General features: G+C 58.8%; 2 protein-coding genes across 5 annotated transcripts; one reads left to right on the forward strand and one right to left on the reverse strand.

Moving 5' to 3' along the window:
- Nucleotides 1-11: 11 nt before the first annotated feature.
- On the forward strand, nucleotides 12-1,154 carry RPS28 (ribosomal protein S28). The gene is made up of 4 exons (XM_012535828.3): nucleotides 12-113; nucleotides 208-255; nucleotides 742-875; nucleotides 1,081-1,154. The coding sequence occupies exons 1-3, from the start codon at nucleotides 75-77 to the stop codon at nucleotides 862-864; spliced, it is 210 nt and encodes a 69-aa protein (XP_012391282.1). The 5' UTR covers nucleotides 12-74; the 3' UTR covers nucleotides 865-875; nucleotides 1,081-1,154.
- Nucleotides 1,155-1,335: 181 nt separating this feature from the next.
- Nucleotides 1,336-14,637, reverse strand: KANK3 (KN motif and ankyrin repeat domains 3). 4 transcript variants are annotated; one of them, XM_033400988.2, is made up of 11 exons: nucleotides 14,530-14,637; nucleotides 10,649-10,765; nucleotides 8,582-9,862; nucleotides 8,398-8,497; nucleotides 7,997-8,194; nucleotides 7,801-7,888; nucleotides 7,104-7,320; nucleotides 3,033-3,175; nucleotides 2,702-2,902; nucleotides 2,531-2,629; nucleotides 1,336-1,601 (listed from the first exon to the last, which is right to left on the reverse strand). In XM_033400988.2, exons 2-11 carry the CDS (start codon nucleotides 10,680-10,682, stop codon nucleotides 1,524-1,526), a joined length of 2,439 nt encoding a protein of 812 aa, XP_033256879.1. In that variant the 5' UTR covers nucleotides 10,683-10,765; nucleotides 14,530-14,637; the 3' UTR covers nucleotides 1,336-1,523. The 4 variants fall into 4 exon arrangements, with proteins under 4 accessions (XP_033256879.1, XP_049563305.1, XP_004277363.1 ...); XM_049707348.1 differs by lacking the exon at nucleotides 14,530-14,637 and adding an exon at nucleotides 11,273-13,528; XM_004277315.3 differs by lacking the exon at nucleotides 14,530-14,637 and having other exon boundaries at nucleotides 7,801-7,885; nucleotides 10,649-13,528.

Genomic DNA, 14,637 nt, shown 5'->3' on the forward strand with positions numbered 1-14,637 from the left:
GCTAGGACGCCTTATAAACGTTCTCTCCGAAGCACGTGACTCCTCTCCGCCCGATCAGTCGCCGTGCCGCCATTATGGATACGAGTCGCGTGCAGCCCATCAAGCTTGCCAGGGTGAGGCGGAAGCCCGGGTTTGAGGGCCCGGATGAGGGAGGAAAGAGTAGGGGAACCGGGTGGTCCAGATCTGATCCCAGCTTCTTTACCCCAGGTAACCAAGGTGCTGGGCAGGACCGGTTCGCAGGGACAGTGCACGCAGGTGAGCTGGAGAGACGAGGAGGCGGGGTCTGGGGTCTTGAGTCTCCGATGATGACTTCTGTGCCCTGCTATCTGAGAACCGATACGTACCCTTTTTCGGAAAGCTCGCGGACGGTCCGAGCCTTTGCCGAGGCCTTGCCCCTCATTCCTTGGGCTCTGACATACCTCGTTCTCCTGGCTCAGCCAATCCCAACGACCACTGTGTAGCTCCACGCCCTCACGATTGTGCTCCCGTCCCCGACGGGCCCAGAGCGGCAGTTGTCCCCCACCAGTGGCTTTTTCTGGCGCTCGAGAGCTTTGTTCTCCACGCTTCGGCCCCTCTCCGGCTTCTCTCCCGGCCCAGACCTACTTCCCAGGCTCAGCCCCCTTTTTAAGTGTGTCTAAGCAGGCACGTTCTCTGAATCCAAGTCAGCTGGCTATCCCACGGTGCCAGTTTGTGGCCGACACTGACTTCTTCCCGGTCCCCCACCCCCCGTCAACCCCATAGGTGCGCGTAGAATTCATGGACGACACGAGCCGTTCCATCATCCGAAACGTGAAAGGCCCCGTGCGCGAGGGCGACGTGCTCACCCTATTGGAGTCAGAGCGAGAGGCTCGGAGGCTGCGCTGAACTTGGGACTGGTGAGTGCACAACTGGAGTGGGAAACAGTAGACCTTTGGCTGGTGGTAGGGAGGTTTCGCCAAGCATACGGATGAGGGGCTCTTGCAGGGGCTCTTGGTGGCGGGGTGTGAAGAAAGGGTTTGCTGAGATTGGCAAGACGGGGGAGGGAGTTTGCCACTTGCTGAGAGGGACCTGTCAGCATCTCATACTTGGGTTTGTTTACAGGGTCCTGGATGTATGGGTCGACTACCTGGCGCACGAGGATGATCTGTTAATAAAGCGTTTATATTCTGTGTAAACTTGGGTTTTTGTCTCAGTTGCCACTAAGCTTATAAAACCCTCCCATGGGACCCTCAGATGGTCTGCACTGACCCACTGCACTCTGGAAGGGGGGTGGGGGAGTTGTCTTCCCCAACAACGCGTTTTCTTTTTGAGGAGGGAGAAGCACGTGTCTGTGTGTATCTCCAAAACAAGACAAGCTGAGTTAGGAATGTTTTATTAAGGAAAAAGTTTGGAGAAGTGAGTGGACCAGAGTGCCTCAGGTCCCACCTCACCCTGCAGAGTTCAAGCTGAGCCCCTCCCTGTGGACCCTGACCCTTGCTGTGCCCCGAGGTTGAGGTGGGCGAGGGAAAGCTCTCCCCCAATCCAGGTCCAGTGTGTCAGGCCAGTCACTGAGGTGGGGGGTCCTCTCCACCGTCACTGCAGCCTCCTTCACTAGGCTTGGCCGTGGGGCGGTCAGAGGGCAGCTGGTGAGAGAGGTTGAGGGGGGCTGTCAGTCTCCTGTAGGCACGACACTGGCTTTCAGCCCCCTTAGACTCAGGGCTGCTTAGCCTAGTGGAGGTCTTGCCTCTGTCCACTGGGCTTGCCTAAGCAGGAACCCCACCTTTTACAGCAGAGCCAGAGCACCTGGCTTTGAATCCTGCCTCTGTCCCACGTGACCTGGAAGAGGCACTTGGCCTCCCTGGCTCCTTTCCCCCATCTCTACAGGAGAGTGCGGGATGGCTAGGCTCACAGCATGAGTTGGTGTTTTGCTTCGTTTTGTGTTATTTGGTCACGCTATGAGGCATGCGGGATCTTAGTTCCCTGACCAGGGATTGAACCCGTGCCCCCTGCAATGGAAGCGTGGAGTCCTAGCCACTGGTCTGCCAGGGAGTTCCCAGGATGATGTTTAATTATGGAAGTGCTGAGAACAGCCTGGCACTTGCCTTTTGAACATAAGCCTCTGCCCCCAAACCAGCCCTTCCTGCCTGCTGCTGGCAAACTCATTGTCTCCAACCCTGAAGCTCTGACTTGTGGGGAGCTTGCACCCCCCTCCCCTGCCCCCTCGACCTAAAGGGCCCCTTATTCCTTTGCTGTGAGCCTGGGGGCAGTAACAGGAGTCCCCTGACACGACATGGTCTGACCTAGGTCTGACAGCTCTACTCTGATCTTAATGGCATGTCTCCTCTGGAGGCCTCAGGTTCATGACCTGTAAAGTGAAGGTGTGTCTAGCCCTTGGGTGTTCTGCAGGTTGAACATCAAATCCCAGCCACAGAGAATTCAGACGCAGGTTCCCCACCCCTGGTACTACCCTGGGGTGCATGAAGAGAAGCCACCTTTCTGGGGCTCACTGGGGATCCTTGAGCTGTGCAGCTGGGAAACTGTCTCTTAGGGCTGGGGCTGGGGCTGGACTCACCGGGGGACTGGGCTGGCCTGAGCTCAGGTGGGCATGCAGCAGGGCGGCCACCTCATCCTGCTCAGCCTCCAGGGCAATGGCCAGGGCACTGGTGCCCTCCTGAGGGATGATAGGGACAGTCAGGTCCCTGAACCAAGGTGTGACTACCCCACCAGCCCCATGGTGGCTCACGTTGTCCAGGAGGGCGGGGTCACAGCCTGGCTGGGCCAGGAGCAACCGGACAGTGTCCAGGCGCCCATACTCGCTGGCGCACATCAGCGCTGTGGCCCCATCTGCATCCTGCACGTTCACATCTGCCCCACACGCCAGCAGGGCTGCTACCGTGTCCTGGCGGCCGTGGCTGATGGCCAGCATGAGGGCTGTCTGTCCCGTCTGGGGAATGGGAAAGAAGGGGACAGGGCTGGTGTGGGCTCCGGGGGAAAGAGGGGGGGGTCACAGACATTTGGCTCCAAAAGTGGAAAAGACCCCTGGACTCCGAGCCAGGGAGGAGATATCTACGCACCTGGCTGGCCTTGGCATTAACGCTGCCCATGCGGAAGAGTCTCTGGACCACGGCCATGTCCTCCTCTCGCCCCACAGAGGTGAGTGCAGCCAGCATGAGGGCGGAGTAGCCAGCTCGATTCTGGTGGTCAATCTTGCAGACCCCTGGGAGAGAGAAGAGGGGTCAGTCCACCAAGAAGCCGACACCCGCTAGTCCACTCGCCTCCCTCCAAGCCTCAGGTTCATTTGTTCAGTCAGGTTGGTCACTGAGGGTCATGCGTGATTTTCCTGTTCCCTCTGCCTACAAGGCTCTCCCCACAAGATCCACATGGCTCCTCCCTTACCTTCAGGGTTCTGCTCGCATCTCACCTCAGTGAAGAGTTTCCTCACCTTCCTATTTCAAACTGTGTTGGGGGCTTCGTTCTGTCTGCTGCTGTATCCCCCAGTACCTAGAGTAATACCTGCCACCTAGTAGCTGCTCAATGAAAGATAAACGGACGTTTCTATTTTCACAGCTACTACCCACCAAGCCACCACTGTTGCTCCCCCAGAGAAATGCCAGCCGGGCCCCCCTGGTGTCCAAGTCCACTCCAGTTTCCATGCAGCAGCCAGAAAGAGATCAAAAGAAATTCGGCCCCATCACCTATTTAGAGCCTTCCTGTGTCTCCCCACTGCACCTGGAATACAGGCCGTTGTTCACCACCGCCTCCGAGGCTCTGTTATCAACTTCTGTCCCTTCCTCTGGAGTTGGCCTTTCTCCCACAAGCCTATGTTACAGATTGAATTGTGTCCCCCCCCCCCCGCCGCCATTGCCCCACCAAAAGATATGTTGAACTCCTAACACCCAGTACCTGTGAATGTGGCCTTAATTGGAAATAAGATCTTTGCAAACCATAATCAAGTTAAGATGAGGTCATTATGGTAGGCCCTAATTCCATATGACTGGTATCCTCGGAAGAAGCAAAGACAAAGAGCTATGTGATGCAGAAGGCTGAGAAGACAAGCTGCCTTAAGCCGCGGAACGCTGCGGGTTGCTGGCAGCCACCAGAAGCTTGGAGAAAGGCACAGAACAGATTCTCCCTCTGAGCCCTTAAGAAGGAAACAGCCCTGCCAACACCTTGATTTTGGACTTCTGGACTCCTGAACTGCAAGAAAATGAATTTCTCTTTTCAACCACCCACGTTGTGGTACTTTGTGGCACTTTTTTACAGCAGCCCTAGGAAACTAACAGCCTGGTACTGCTGCCCATCCTTCCGAACTGAACACAGACATCAGCTCCATTTCCTCTGGGGTCAGTTCTGTTACCATCCTGGCCCTCTTCCTCACAGCACAGCACCTACTTCTGGACCTCATTCCCCAGAATGTTTACCGCTCGTGTACCCCACCATTCTGAAAGCTCCACAAGTCTAGGGACAGTCTGCAGAGATGAATGGGTGGGAGAGGTTTGGGGAAAGGAGTGGATCAGGGTCATGGAGAGGGTGCCCTAGTGAGAGGGGATCTGAGACAACCGGCTGGGGAGTAAAAGGGCTAAGTCAGGATTAAGGGCGTTCCCTAGTTGTGTGGCATACTCTCTAGGTGTCCATTCCATCCACAAGCTTCTGTGACCCTGGTGGAGGGTGTTGGGCGCAGAAGGGGGCTCAGAGAAATAACCAAAGTGGGGTCTCTGCAGTTAGCCAGGGAACCCACCTATTTTCCCTCTCCCTTTCCCTTCCCTGAGGCCTTGCTAAGCTAAAGGATCACACTGTTTCTTGATTCCCTCCCCTGGTTTTATTTTGTCATGGCCCTTACCCCTATTGGAAATTATGTTTACTTGATAATTATCGAGTAAAATTGATAATTATCTCCGCTCCCCACACACACACACCCAGAGCCCCTGCTCATGAAAGCTTATTCATTCATTCAACAAACACTTGAGGGTCTACTGTGTGCCCCACTGGGGTCTGCCAGGCAAGTAGGGTGAGGTGAGGGAGGGGTATGGGGATGGGTTTGAAAGGGTACCTAAAGGAGTAGTTAATGATAGGCCAGGAGGCAAGGAGACAGAACAGTGAAATGTGGTGGGAGCAATGGATACTGGTCCCATGAGGTTCAAGGACTGTGGGAGTTGGGCAACAGGAGACAGTGAGCTGAGATGTTGGACGGTGAGAGTTCAGGAGAGAATGCTAGGAAGTGAGATTATGGAGGGGGCATAGTTACTGATGACATCAAGGTGTCGTGGTGACCTTACAAGTGTAAGGCTGATGTCAGGGTGAAGGGAGAGGAGTAGGTCAAGGAACTGCGAAGGGACTTCCCTGGCGGTCCAGGGGTTAAAACTCCACGCTTCCACTGCAGGGGGTGCAGGTTCGATCCCTGGTCGGGGAACTAAGATCCCACATGCCTTGTGGCATAGCCAGAAAAAAAAAAAAAAAAAAAAAAGGAACTGAGAAGCCAGGAAGTGGGAGGGGTCATCCATCAGGAAACTGATATTGGTGAGGATTAGGCTGGAGAGGAGGAGAACCAGCCAGGAGCTAAGATTCAAGAAATGAAGAGTGACGAGGTGAGAGGGAGAAGTCAGAAGGGGCGGAGGGAGTAGTGGTCTGATCAATTAGAGGCTCCAAGATGGGACTAAAGGAGGAAGGGGAAACGGTCTGGAAGTGGAGATAAAGAACAAGGAGGACACAGCCATGTCCAGGCCCTTCATTCCAGGGAGATGAGAGGAAACAGCCCCCGCGTGAAGGGTGCACTGTGGGCTCTGGGTCCTGGGGGAGGGGAGGGCCAGAGGGGCTGACTCATGTGAGAACCAGAAGGCCCACGGCAAGGTCTGGAAAGTTGGAGCTGAAGGGGGGGGTTTCAAATGCAGGAAATAAGAGGATCCAAGGAGCCTCGGGCCTTGCAACCAAGATGACTGCCTTGCCACCCTCCATAACCCCAGTCCTCAGCCCCCTTTAAGACAGGAGCTGCCCAGGAAATACCTTTTTTTTTTTTTTTTTTTTGGCCGCGATGCGCAGCATGTGGGATCTTAGTTCCCTGACCAGGGATCGAACCCACACCCCCTGCATTGGAAGTGTGGAGTCTTAACCACTGGACCGCCGGGGAAGTCCCAGAAAATACCTTTTGAATTCATGCATTGTCCCTTCCTCCCAAGCCCCAGCTCCTTGTCCAGCCCAGAGTAGCTGTGCCCTTCCCCCCGGTCACCAAGACCTGCAGAAATGGGATGGATCTGTGTATTTAGGGGGTGGCATGCAGGATGGGACAGCAGGACCTGCCTCAGCCTGCAGTGAGAAGGAGAGGCAGGGCAGGCCCCAGAGGATACTGGACCTGAAGGAGGACACCCAGGAGAGCTCTTGGTGGGCAATCAGTTTGTCTACTGTCCACTGTCCCCTCTGCTGTGAGTCCCATGGGGGTGGCCCACCCCCATCCTGGCACTGCACTGGTGCCTGGAAGGCTCTCAATATATGTCTGTGGACTCAGCAACACCTGGATGTGTGTCTCTCTGCTCCAGAGGGGGAAACGTTGAGACAGATGATAGAAATGTGTGTGAGATGGGGCCAACGCAGGACCTGGTGGTGGAGGACTGCAGGCCCAGTGTCCCAGCCCGGGAGGCAGTCACAGCCCTGACCAGTCAGTACCTCCCCTGGAGGCTGAAGAGGCAGTGGATGGATACTGGGGCTCAGGAACAAGGTGAACGCCAAGGCTGGAGATTCAGGGACAGAAGGCAGGGGGACCATTGACTGACCTGCGTGCCTCGTGCTGTTCTACGTGTGTGTTATCACAATTGCCCAGGGAGGGAGGCGCTGCATCCCCCGTTTCACAAAGGAGGAAGCTAAAGCTGGTGAAATGAAGTAATTTCTCTACATTTAGGTCTACCCAATCCCAAAGCCCAGAATACCCTCCTCCTGCAAAGTGAGAGGCAGGTCAGGGCAGAGCTCACAGCTCAGAGAGGTCAATCTATCCACAACGGGTCATGTAACCTCCAGAGAAGGGCCAGTGGTGCCCTCTGCCTGGCCAGCCCTTCTCTGCATCCTTCTCTAGGTCCTCCCAGCCAGGACCTGCCCAGATTCTCCCTTCCCTGGCTCCCTATTCCCTGGTGCCCTCCCCACCCCTCCTCAATGCTAACCTGTATCCAGCAGCAAGCTCGCGATGGCCAGGTTCCCATGGGACACGCTGTAGTGCAGGGCTGTGTTCCCGTTGCCATCCGTCAGGTTCACCACGTGTTCCAGCAGCTCACGTCCCAGGCGCACCACCGCGCCCAGCACCCCGGCCACGGGCTCCGCTTGAGAGCGCCGCTGGCTCGACACTCGAAACCACTCCTGGGCCACCAGGCGCGCCGCGCCCTGCCAGGACGGGGGAAAGACTTCGGCGAGGGTCCAGGAAGGGGTGGCAGGGAGGGTGTGGGGGCGGGACTGGGAACCCAGGCAGGGGAGGATGGTCACTCCTAGGGCCACACCCCTTTCGAGGAGGGAGTGCAGTTAGTGTGGGTATCCGGCTCGAGGGGGCTGGGATGCTCCCCTTCTGAGGAAGAGCCTGGGGAAGAAGCTGAAGTGGCGGAAGGCGGTGAGCGCTTGTCTTTGGGGAGTCCGGGAGTGGGGCTGGGGCTTGGGGCGGACCCCTTTTAGGAAATCAGGGAAAGATCAGCCCTGTCCTGGGGCGAAGAGCCCTTTGGAGAGCTTGGGATCCGTGCAGGGCCCTGGCGCGAGGTGACGGAACTTGGGACCCTCCTAACTCTAAAGACCCCGATGCTCTTCCCTAGGTAGGCGTCAGAGGAGGTCCCTGGCGGGCCTATGACTCCTGCGAAGGCCTCTCCCCGCACTCACACTGTCGCGGGCGACTCCGCGGGGCCGGCTCAGCTGCCGTTGCAGCGCTGCGCACGCCTCCCTCAAACGCGGGCTCAGCTCGCACCTACTGCCGAGGAGACGCAGACAGGGAGAGGCTAAGGAGGGGTTGGGATGGGGAGTGGGGAGACGGGAAAGAAAGCAGCCGTTCCTATTACGTGTCCGCGGCGCTGCTCACCTCCCCTGCGCGGCCGGCTGAGGCTCTGGCTCTGCCTCCGGCTCGGGGTCCCGGGCCTCCCCGCCGCTGGGAGGGCCATGGGTCCCGGAGTCGGATCCCCCGCCGCTGTCGTCTCCTGAGCCCGACGAACTGCTCCTCGGGAGCTCGGCAGCGCCGTCCTCGCTGTCGCTGTCGCCCTCGCTGGATGAGCTCTCGTACCTGGAGGCAGGGTGAGAGGCATCTGCTGAGCCTCCCCTGGGGGCTCATGCTGGAGTCCTGCGAGGTGGGAGTGGCTGTTCCCATCTTACAGATGAGGACACTGAGGCTTGCCAAGACCACGCCGCGAGCGAGGGGCAGAGCTGGGATTCAAACCCCATTCCAGTCCCAGAAGATGCTGCCATGGGGAGAGGGAAAGTGCTCACTCTCCGTTGAGGACCCCAACAAACTGCAGGCTCTTGGGTCCGGGGCTGGGTTGGGCGCCAGGTGTACCGTCTCTCCTCTTCATAATGGATTTGAGAGTGCCTGGCGGAGATCAGATGAAGACAGTGAGTTAGAATTCGGTGGCCAGCAAACCAGGGCTCAGCGAGGGACGGGGACGGGACTCACCCGCGGGTGCCACTGCCCTGTCCCCATCCATGGGTCCGGGCAGGTTCTCCTGCGTCGGGGCAGGGGCCTCCACAGCGGGCTCGGTCTGCGTGGCCCTCTCGGCACAACCCCACGGGGTCTGGGTGGCAGCCTCGCACGGCTGGGGCTGGGCCGCCACCGCTGCCTGTGCCTCCTCGGCCTCGGCAGCCTCGCGGGCCTCCTCCAGCTCGCACATGCGACCCCGCAGGAGCTCGCTCACCCCGCGCTGATGCTCCAGGCTGGCGCGAAGCAGCTCCAGCTCGCGCTCGGCGGCCGCGGGCAGCCCCAGCAGAGCCTCCGTCACCCACACTTCCGCCTCGAGGGTCTCGGGAGCTGCCCCCACGCCGGCCTCCTGGGTCTCCGGCAACGCCTGGGCTCCCGCCTCTTGAGTCTCCGGCACGGTCTGGGTGCCTGTATCCCGCGTCTGGGGCGCCCCATCGAGGACCTGCAGCGCACCCTCACTGAGGCTAGAAGCCGACCCGTCGGGGCCATCAGCCCCGGGGCTGGCCCTGGCGCGAACGCCGCGCTCAGAGGTGGCCAGGCGCTCGGTGAGCCGCCGCAGCTGAGCAAGCTTGTCCGGGCGCGCCTCGGCCTCCCGGTCGGGCTCGGGCTGCCGGCGCCCGGCAAGCAACCGCGCCTTCTCGGCGCGCAGCGCGCGCACCTGCTCCTGCAGCTCGGGCAGCGCGCGCGCCTGCTCCTCGAGCTCGCGCAGGCGCCTCAGCGCCGCTGCCATCTGCTCGCGCACCAGCTGCAGTTGCGCGGGGCCGGGCGAGGCCAGGGCCGGGTTGGGGGCGGGACTGCTGTGGCCGGACCCGCGCGGGCTGCGCGGGATCGTGCGGCCGGGGCTGGGCACGCACTCGTGCGCCTGCGCTAGCTCCAACCGCCGGCTGGTCTCCAGGAGCGTGTGCTCGACGCGCGGATTGCGCACGGGTGCGCGCGGCGATAGCGGCAGCAGCATGAGCCCCGACGGTGCGCCCGGGGAAAGAGCGCCCGGTGCTCCGCCATCGTCGCTGGCCAGGGACTCGCAGGATGTCCAGGCGCCTGGGCTGCGCGCGCCTGCGAGGCCGGCCCGTGGCGCGCGGGGGCGGCGCGCGGGCTGGGGGCCCGGGGCGCGGCGGGCGGCGGGGCCGCGCTCCAGCTCCTCCACGTACTTGAGGAAGTCCAGGTCCAGGTGGAAGCCATAGGGCGTCTCCACCGAGTAGGGCGAACTCGGGCTGCGAGCTCCCCCAGTCACGCTGGGGCACAGGCGAGGGCCGCCCAGGTCTGTGGGCATGACAGGGGCGTGGAGGGGCGTTAAGCCGGAGAGACCCGGAGAACGCGTCCCCACTGCCCCACGACACGCCTGCACGACTCCACCTGCACCAAACCCTGCACACCTGGATTGCACACCCAAGGCTTAAACGCCTCTCTGCTCCCAAAAAGTCGAGGGTTCACGCGTTAATTGAGCACCTACTATGTACCACTTTTCTAGGTGCTGCGGACATAGCAGTGAACAAGACAAGCATCCCTGCCCTCTTATAGGAGACAGATAAACACAATCGTTCCAAATGGTGCTTAGGGCAATAATAATAATTCCAAGATGAAACAGAGAATAACTGACAGACGTGGGCTCTGGCTGTCAGGGCAGATTTCCTGAGGAGGGGACTTACAAGCTGAGCCCTGAATGAGGGAGAGGAAGCAGCTGAGACAGGAGGTTCCTAAAAGAAAACAGCCCATGCAGAGGCCCTGGGGTGGAATGACCAGGGTGGGCCTGAGTAAGAGCCGGTGGAGGTGAGGATGTGCAGAGCAGAGTGAAGGAAGGGAGGGGGTAGAGGAGTAGAAGAGGTGGGCTCGGACCAGATTGTGGGGAACCTTCTGGGCCACCGTGAGGAGATGGAGTTTTATTCCACCTGTGACAGGGCACCAGAGGCAGATTTTAAGCCATGATATTATCCACCTTTATAAAGGGCCCTCTGGCCACTCTGCAAAGGAGGGAGCTGCAGGGCTGTGTCTGCATCTGGGTGCCAAGTGTGGATCTGTACACATGTAAAGCCCATTTTGCACACTTACCAGGCAGGTTCTGATTCAGGGCAAACTTGGCCATGTTTCCTGGAGTAGCCCCCAGAGGGGGTGAGAGTGGGGCTGGGCCCTGTCCCTCTGGCTGTGCCTCTGGGGTCAGTCCGGACTCTGAGTGAGTAAACAGACCCAATAGGTCCTCTCCACCACCACCCCAACACCCCCACACACAGGCCCTCTCCTCCCTCCTCCCTCAAGTGGCCTTGAAAGTTTGGAATGGGGACTTCCCTGGTGGCGCAGTGGTTAAGAATCCGCCTGCCAATGCAGAGGACACAGGTTCGAGCACTGGTCCAGGAAGATCCCACATGCCGCGAAGCAATTAAGCCCGTGCACCACAGCTACTGAGCCTGTGCTCTAGACCCCATGAGCCACAACTACTGAGCCCTTGTGCCACAACTACTGAAGCCTGTGCGCCTAGAGCCCGTGCTCTGAAACAAGAGAAGCCACCGCAATGAGAAGCCCGCACACCGCAATGAAGAGTAGCCCCCGCTCACCGCAACTAGAGAGAGCTCGCGTGCAGCAATGAAGACCCAACGCAGCCAAAGATAAATAAATTAAATAAATAAATTTATATATAAAAAAAGAAAGTTTGGAATGAATGACTGTGGGGACCCTCACATGCCAGGCCTCAGCCTGCTGGGCAGGAGGAGGCAGGAAGGGCATCAAAAGGAGAAGAGAGGGGAACTCCCTGGTGGTCCAGTGGTTAGGAATCCGTGCTTCCATGGCAAGGGCAAGGGTTCGATCCCTGGTTGGGGAACTAGGATCCTGCATGCCACATGGCGTGGCAAAAAAAAAAAAAAAAAAAGAAAAAGAGGATGATGATCAAGAGAACGAGAGCAGCCGGGGCGGGGGCAGAGTGAGGTGCATTCCAGACCTGCTGAGTTTTCTTCGGTCCCTGGGGAAAATTAGAAATTGAGGGCTTCCCTGGTGGCGCAGTGGTTGAGAGTCCGCCTGCCGATGCAGGGGACGCGGGTTCGTGCCCCGGTCTGGGAAGATCCCACATGCCGCGGAGCGGCTGGGCCCGTGAGCCATGGCCGCTGAGCCTGCACGTCCGGAGCCTGTGCTCCGCAGTGGGAGAGGCCACAACAGTGAGAGGCCCGCGTACCAAAAAAAAAAAAAGAAAGAAAGAAATTGATGCTCAAAGGGGTGGAGTGTGAACATTCAGAAGAGGAAGGCGAAGGCTGGAAGCCCTTCGAGGGCTCACGTACATCTGAATTTATACCAGGGTCACTTGTGAGATCCTTTAGGAATGATGGAGAGCTGTGGGCCAGGTGCACCAAGGATGCAAATCAATGGATACCAGTCTTCCTGGGATGTCTCTACTGGAGTGCCACAGGGCTCTGCCCTTGGCTTGTAAGAGATTGTAGTGGAACCACAAGCACCCAGGTTGTCAGAGCTGTGGCTAGGGAATTCCCTGGTCGTCCAGTGGTTAGGATTCGGTGCTTTCACCGCTGAGGGCCCGGGTACAATCCCTGGTCAGGGAACTAAGATCCCACAAGCCGTGCCATGTGTTGAGGCCAAAAACAAGAAAACAAAACAAAAACAAACAAACAAAAAACTCGGAGCTGTGGCTATGCTTAGGGCTAAAGGGATACAGACACTTCAGGTGATGTGATGGAGGCGCTAAGAAACTGGGGAGATTGGGCCACATCTAATAATGTGATATTTAACAAGGACAAATATTGAGTCCAGAAATTTGATTCAGAGGGTATAGGGCAGGAAAGATGGGGCTTTGAAGAGCTCACGTGAAAAACCCTGAGGGAAGGGAAAGCAGTTTGTATCCAGTGCCTACTCTATGCCTGGCCTGACTAAATGTAAACCCCCCCCCCACAAGTATAATCCTGCAAGGTAGGATGCTTCCCCCTTTTCCAGATGGGGGATATGAAGGCATAAAGCAGTAAAGTCAATTGCCTATGGGAAATGCCCTCAGGCTGGGCTTTCATCTTCTGGCGGGGACCTCTTGTCTGCCCAGTCCTCCACCAGCAGGTGCCTGCCAGACCCGATCTGTACTCTTCCTGACCTACTGCCCATCTGTGCTAACCACCTGGCAACCTTCCCAGTCACCCCTTCTGGTCTCTTGCACTCCGGATGACCACCTGCGTGCCTAATACCCACCAGCAACTGAGCACCCATTGGTCTACCGGACTCATTCTGCTCCACAGCTGGGAGAACCCTCCCACTCACCACTCTGTCCAGCCTGGGTTCCTGACACCTCCCCCAACCCACCCCAAGGAGGGAGAGTGACGGGGAACTTCCAGTCCTGAAGCAGCTGTTTCCCGTCCCCTCACACTGGCTGCAAGGGGCCGGCCAGCAGGGCAACACGGAGGACAGCCAGTGCCTCTCAGGACTTGTTTTCAGGAAACTGCCAGGGAAGAGCTGGGTCATGGAAAAAACCTGGGCTGGGGCTTAGGGGTCTGGGCTTGCCTCACACACAGCTGGCCGTGTGACTCCGTGGGGTCAGCCCCCCCACTCCGGGGACCTGGTTACACCCAAATCTGAGACCCTGGGAATTCAAAAAAACAGCTGTGAGTCATTCCTAAGCCCCAAACCAGCTGGAGCAGCCAGACCCAGAGACTGACCTGAAAAATGGGTGGATGCCCCAAGAATGGTAAATAAAAATATGCCAATGACTTTTGCCATTTACTATGGGCTAGCCTCTATTCTAAGCAATTTATGGGTAACTCAAAAAAAAAATCCTAGGTAAACCCTTTGAGGTAGGTTATTCTTTCCCCCTATTGTGCAGATGGAGAAACTGAGACACAGGGATTAAGTGGCCCAGCCAAAGTCGGACATGGGCAGAAGCAGGATTTGAACCCTGCAGCTTTGCCAGTGTTTCTGCATTGACCCCTCCACTTGACGGCTTTCTATAAACAGCCCTCCCCTCCCCAGGAGGGGCAAAGAGCCAGAGGGGGTCGGCCCTCCCAGCCTGCACTCCTGCCTGTCCCCTGCGTGTGTCCCCAATGGGAAGAGCAGGCCCAAACCGTGGCGGCTCCAGGGGCTGCAGCCTCACCGGAGTGGAGGCGTGCAACTGCCCTCCCCTCTCCTCCGCTCCCTGCCCGAGCTGGCAAGCTTAGATCCGGATCCTCTGCCTGAGACCCCCTTATTAGGCCGTCAGAGCCGACGCCACACGCCCCCACTCCCGCCCCAGGGACTATTTTGGGACTCAGAGCTGTGCTCACAAAACCTGAGGGGTGGGATACGAGGCGGGCAGTGCAGATCCCGGTCTTGGGGAGGGGGCGTCTTCCCGGACTGAGGCTCTGGGTGGTGGCACCCCCTAACTTTGGGGCGGGACTCTCAGACCCCTGAAGTGGGAGTGGAGGCTGATGATGGGGGGAGGGGGAGGTCCTGAGGTCAGCACCCCCCACCCCCGTGTCCCCTCAGGACGGCCTCACGGAGACAGAGCAGTTTCCTACAGGAAACGCCGCCGGGCGGTTCCATCCGTTGTCCATTGTCTGCCGGCCCGGGGGCCATCCGTCCCTCCCCCCAACACCGTTTCCGAATCACCCCCCATCACACACACACACACACACACACTCAGGTCCAGCGCGAGGGAATGGACCCGGGTCCCCAAGCTGTCCAGGAGCGACTCTGTGAAAGCATCCCGAAGTCGGTTGCGGCGCCAGGGGGCGAACAAAGCCCCCCACTTCGCTCCTGAAGGGCGGGAAGTAGGAGACCTCAAGAATCCAGAGCCCCCCGACTCTGCTCGCCGCCCACCCGGGACTCCCAGTGTGGGAGGGGTCCCAGCCAGAGGACACAGCGCCCGCCCCGTCGCAGCGCGCTGAGCCCGCAAAGGGGCTAGAAGCGCAGCGCCCCGTCCCGCTGCGTACCCTGATCCCCCCAGGACCCCATCGGTGCCCCGAAAGCTGGCGCTTTACCTGAAGCCGCAGCCGCAGCCGCGCCCGCACCCGAGCCCGCCCCCTCGAAGCTCGGGGACCGGTTATCAAGGCCTTGACCCTAACTGACGGCCACGTTAGCCAACCAGC

The sequence above is a fragment of the Orcinus orca genome, chromosome 3, assembly GCF_937001465.1.
Source record: "Orcinus orca chromosome 3, mOrcOrc1.1, whole genome shotgun sequence".
NCBI classification, from domain to species: domain Eukaryota; kingdom Metazoa; phylum Chordata; class Mammalia; order Artiodactyla; family Delphinidae; genus Orcinus; species Orcinus orca.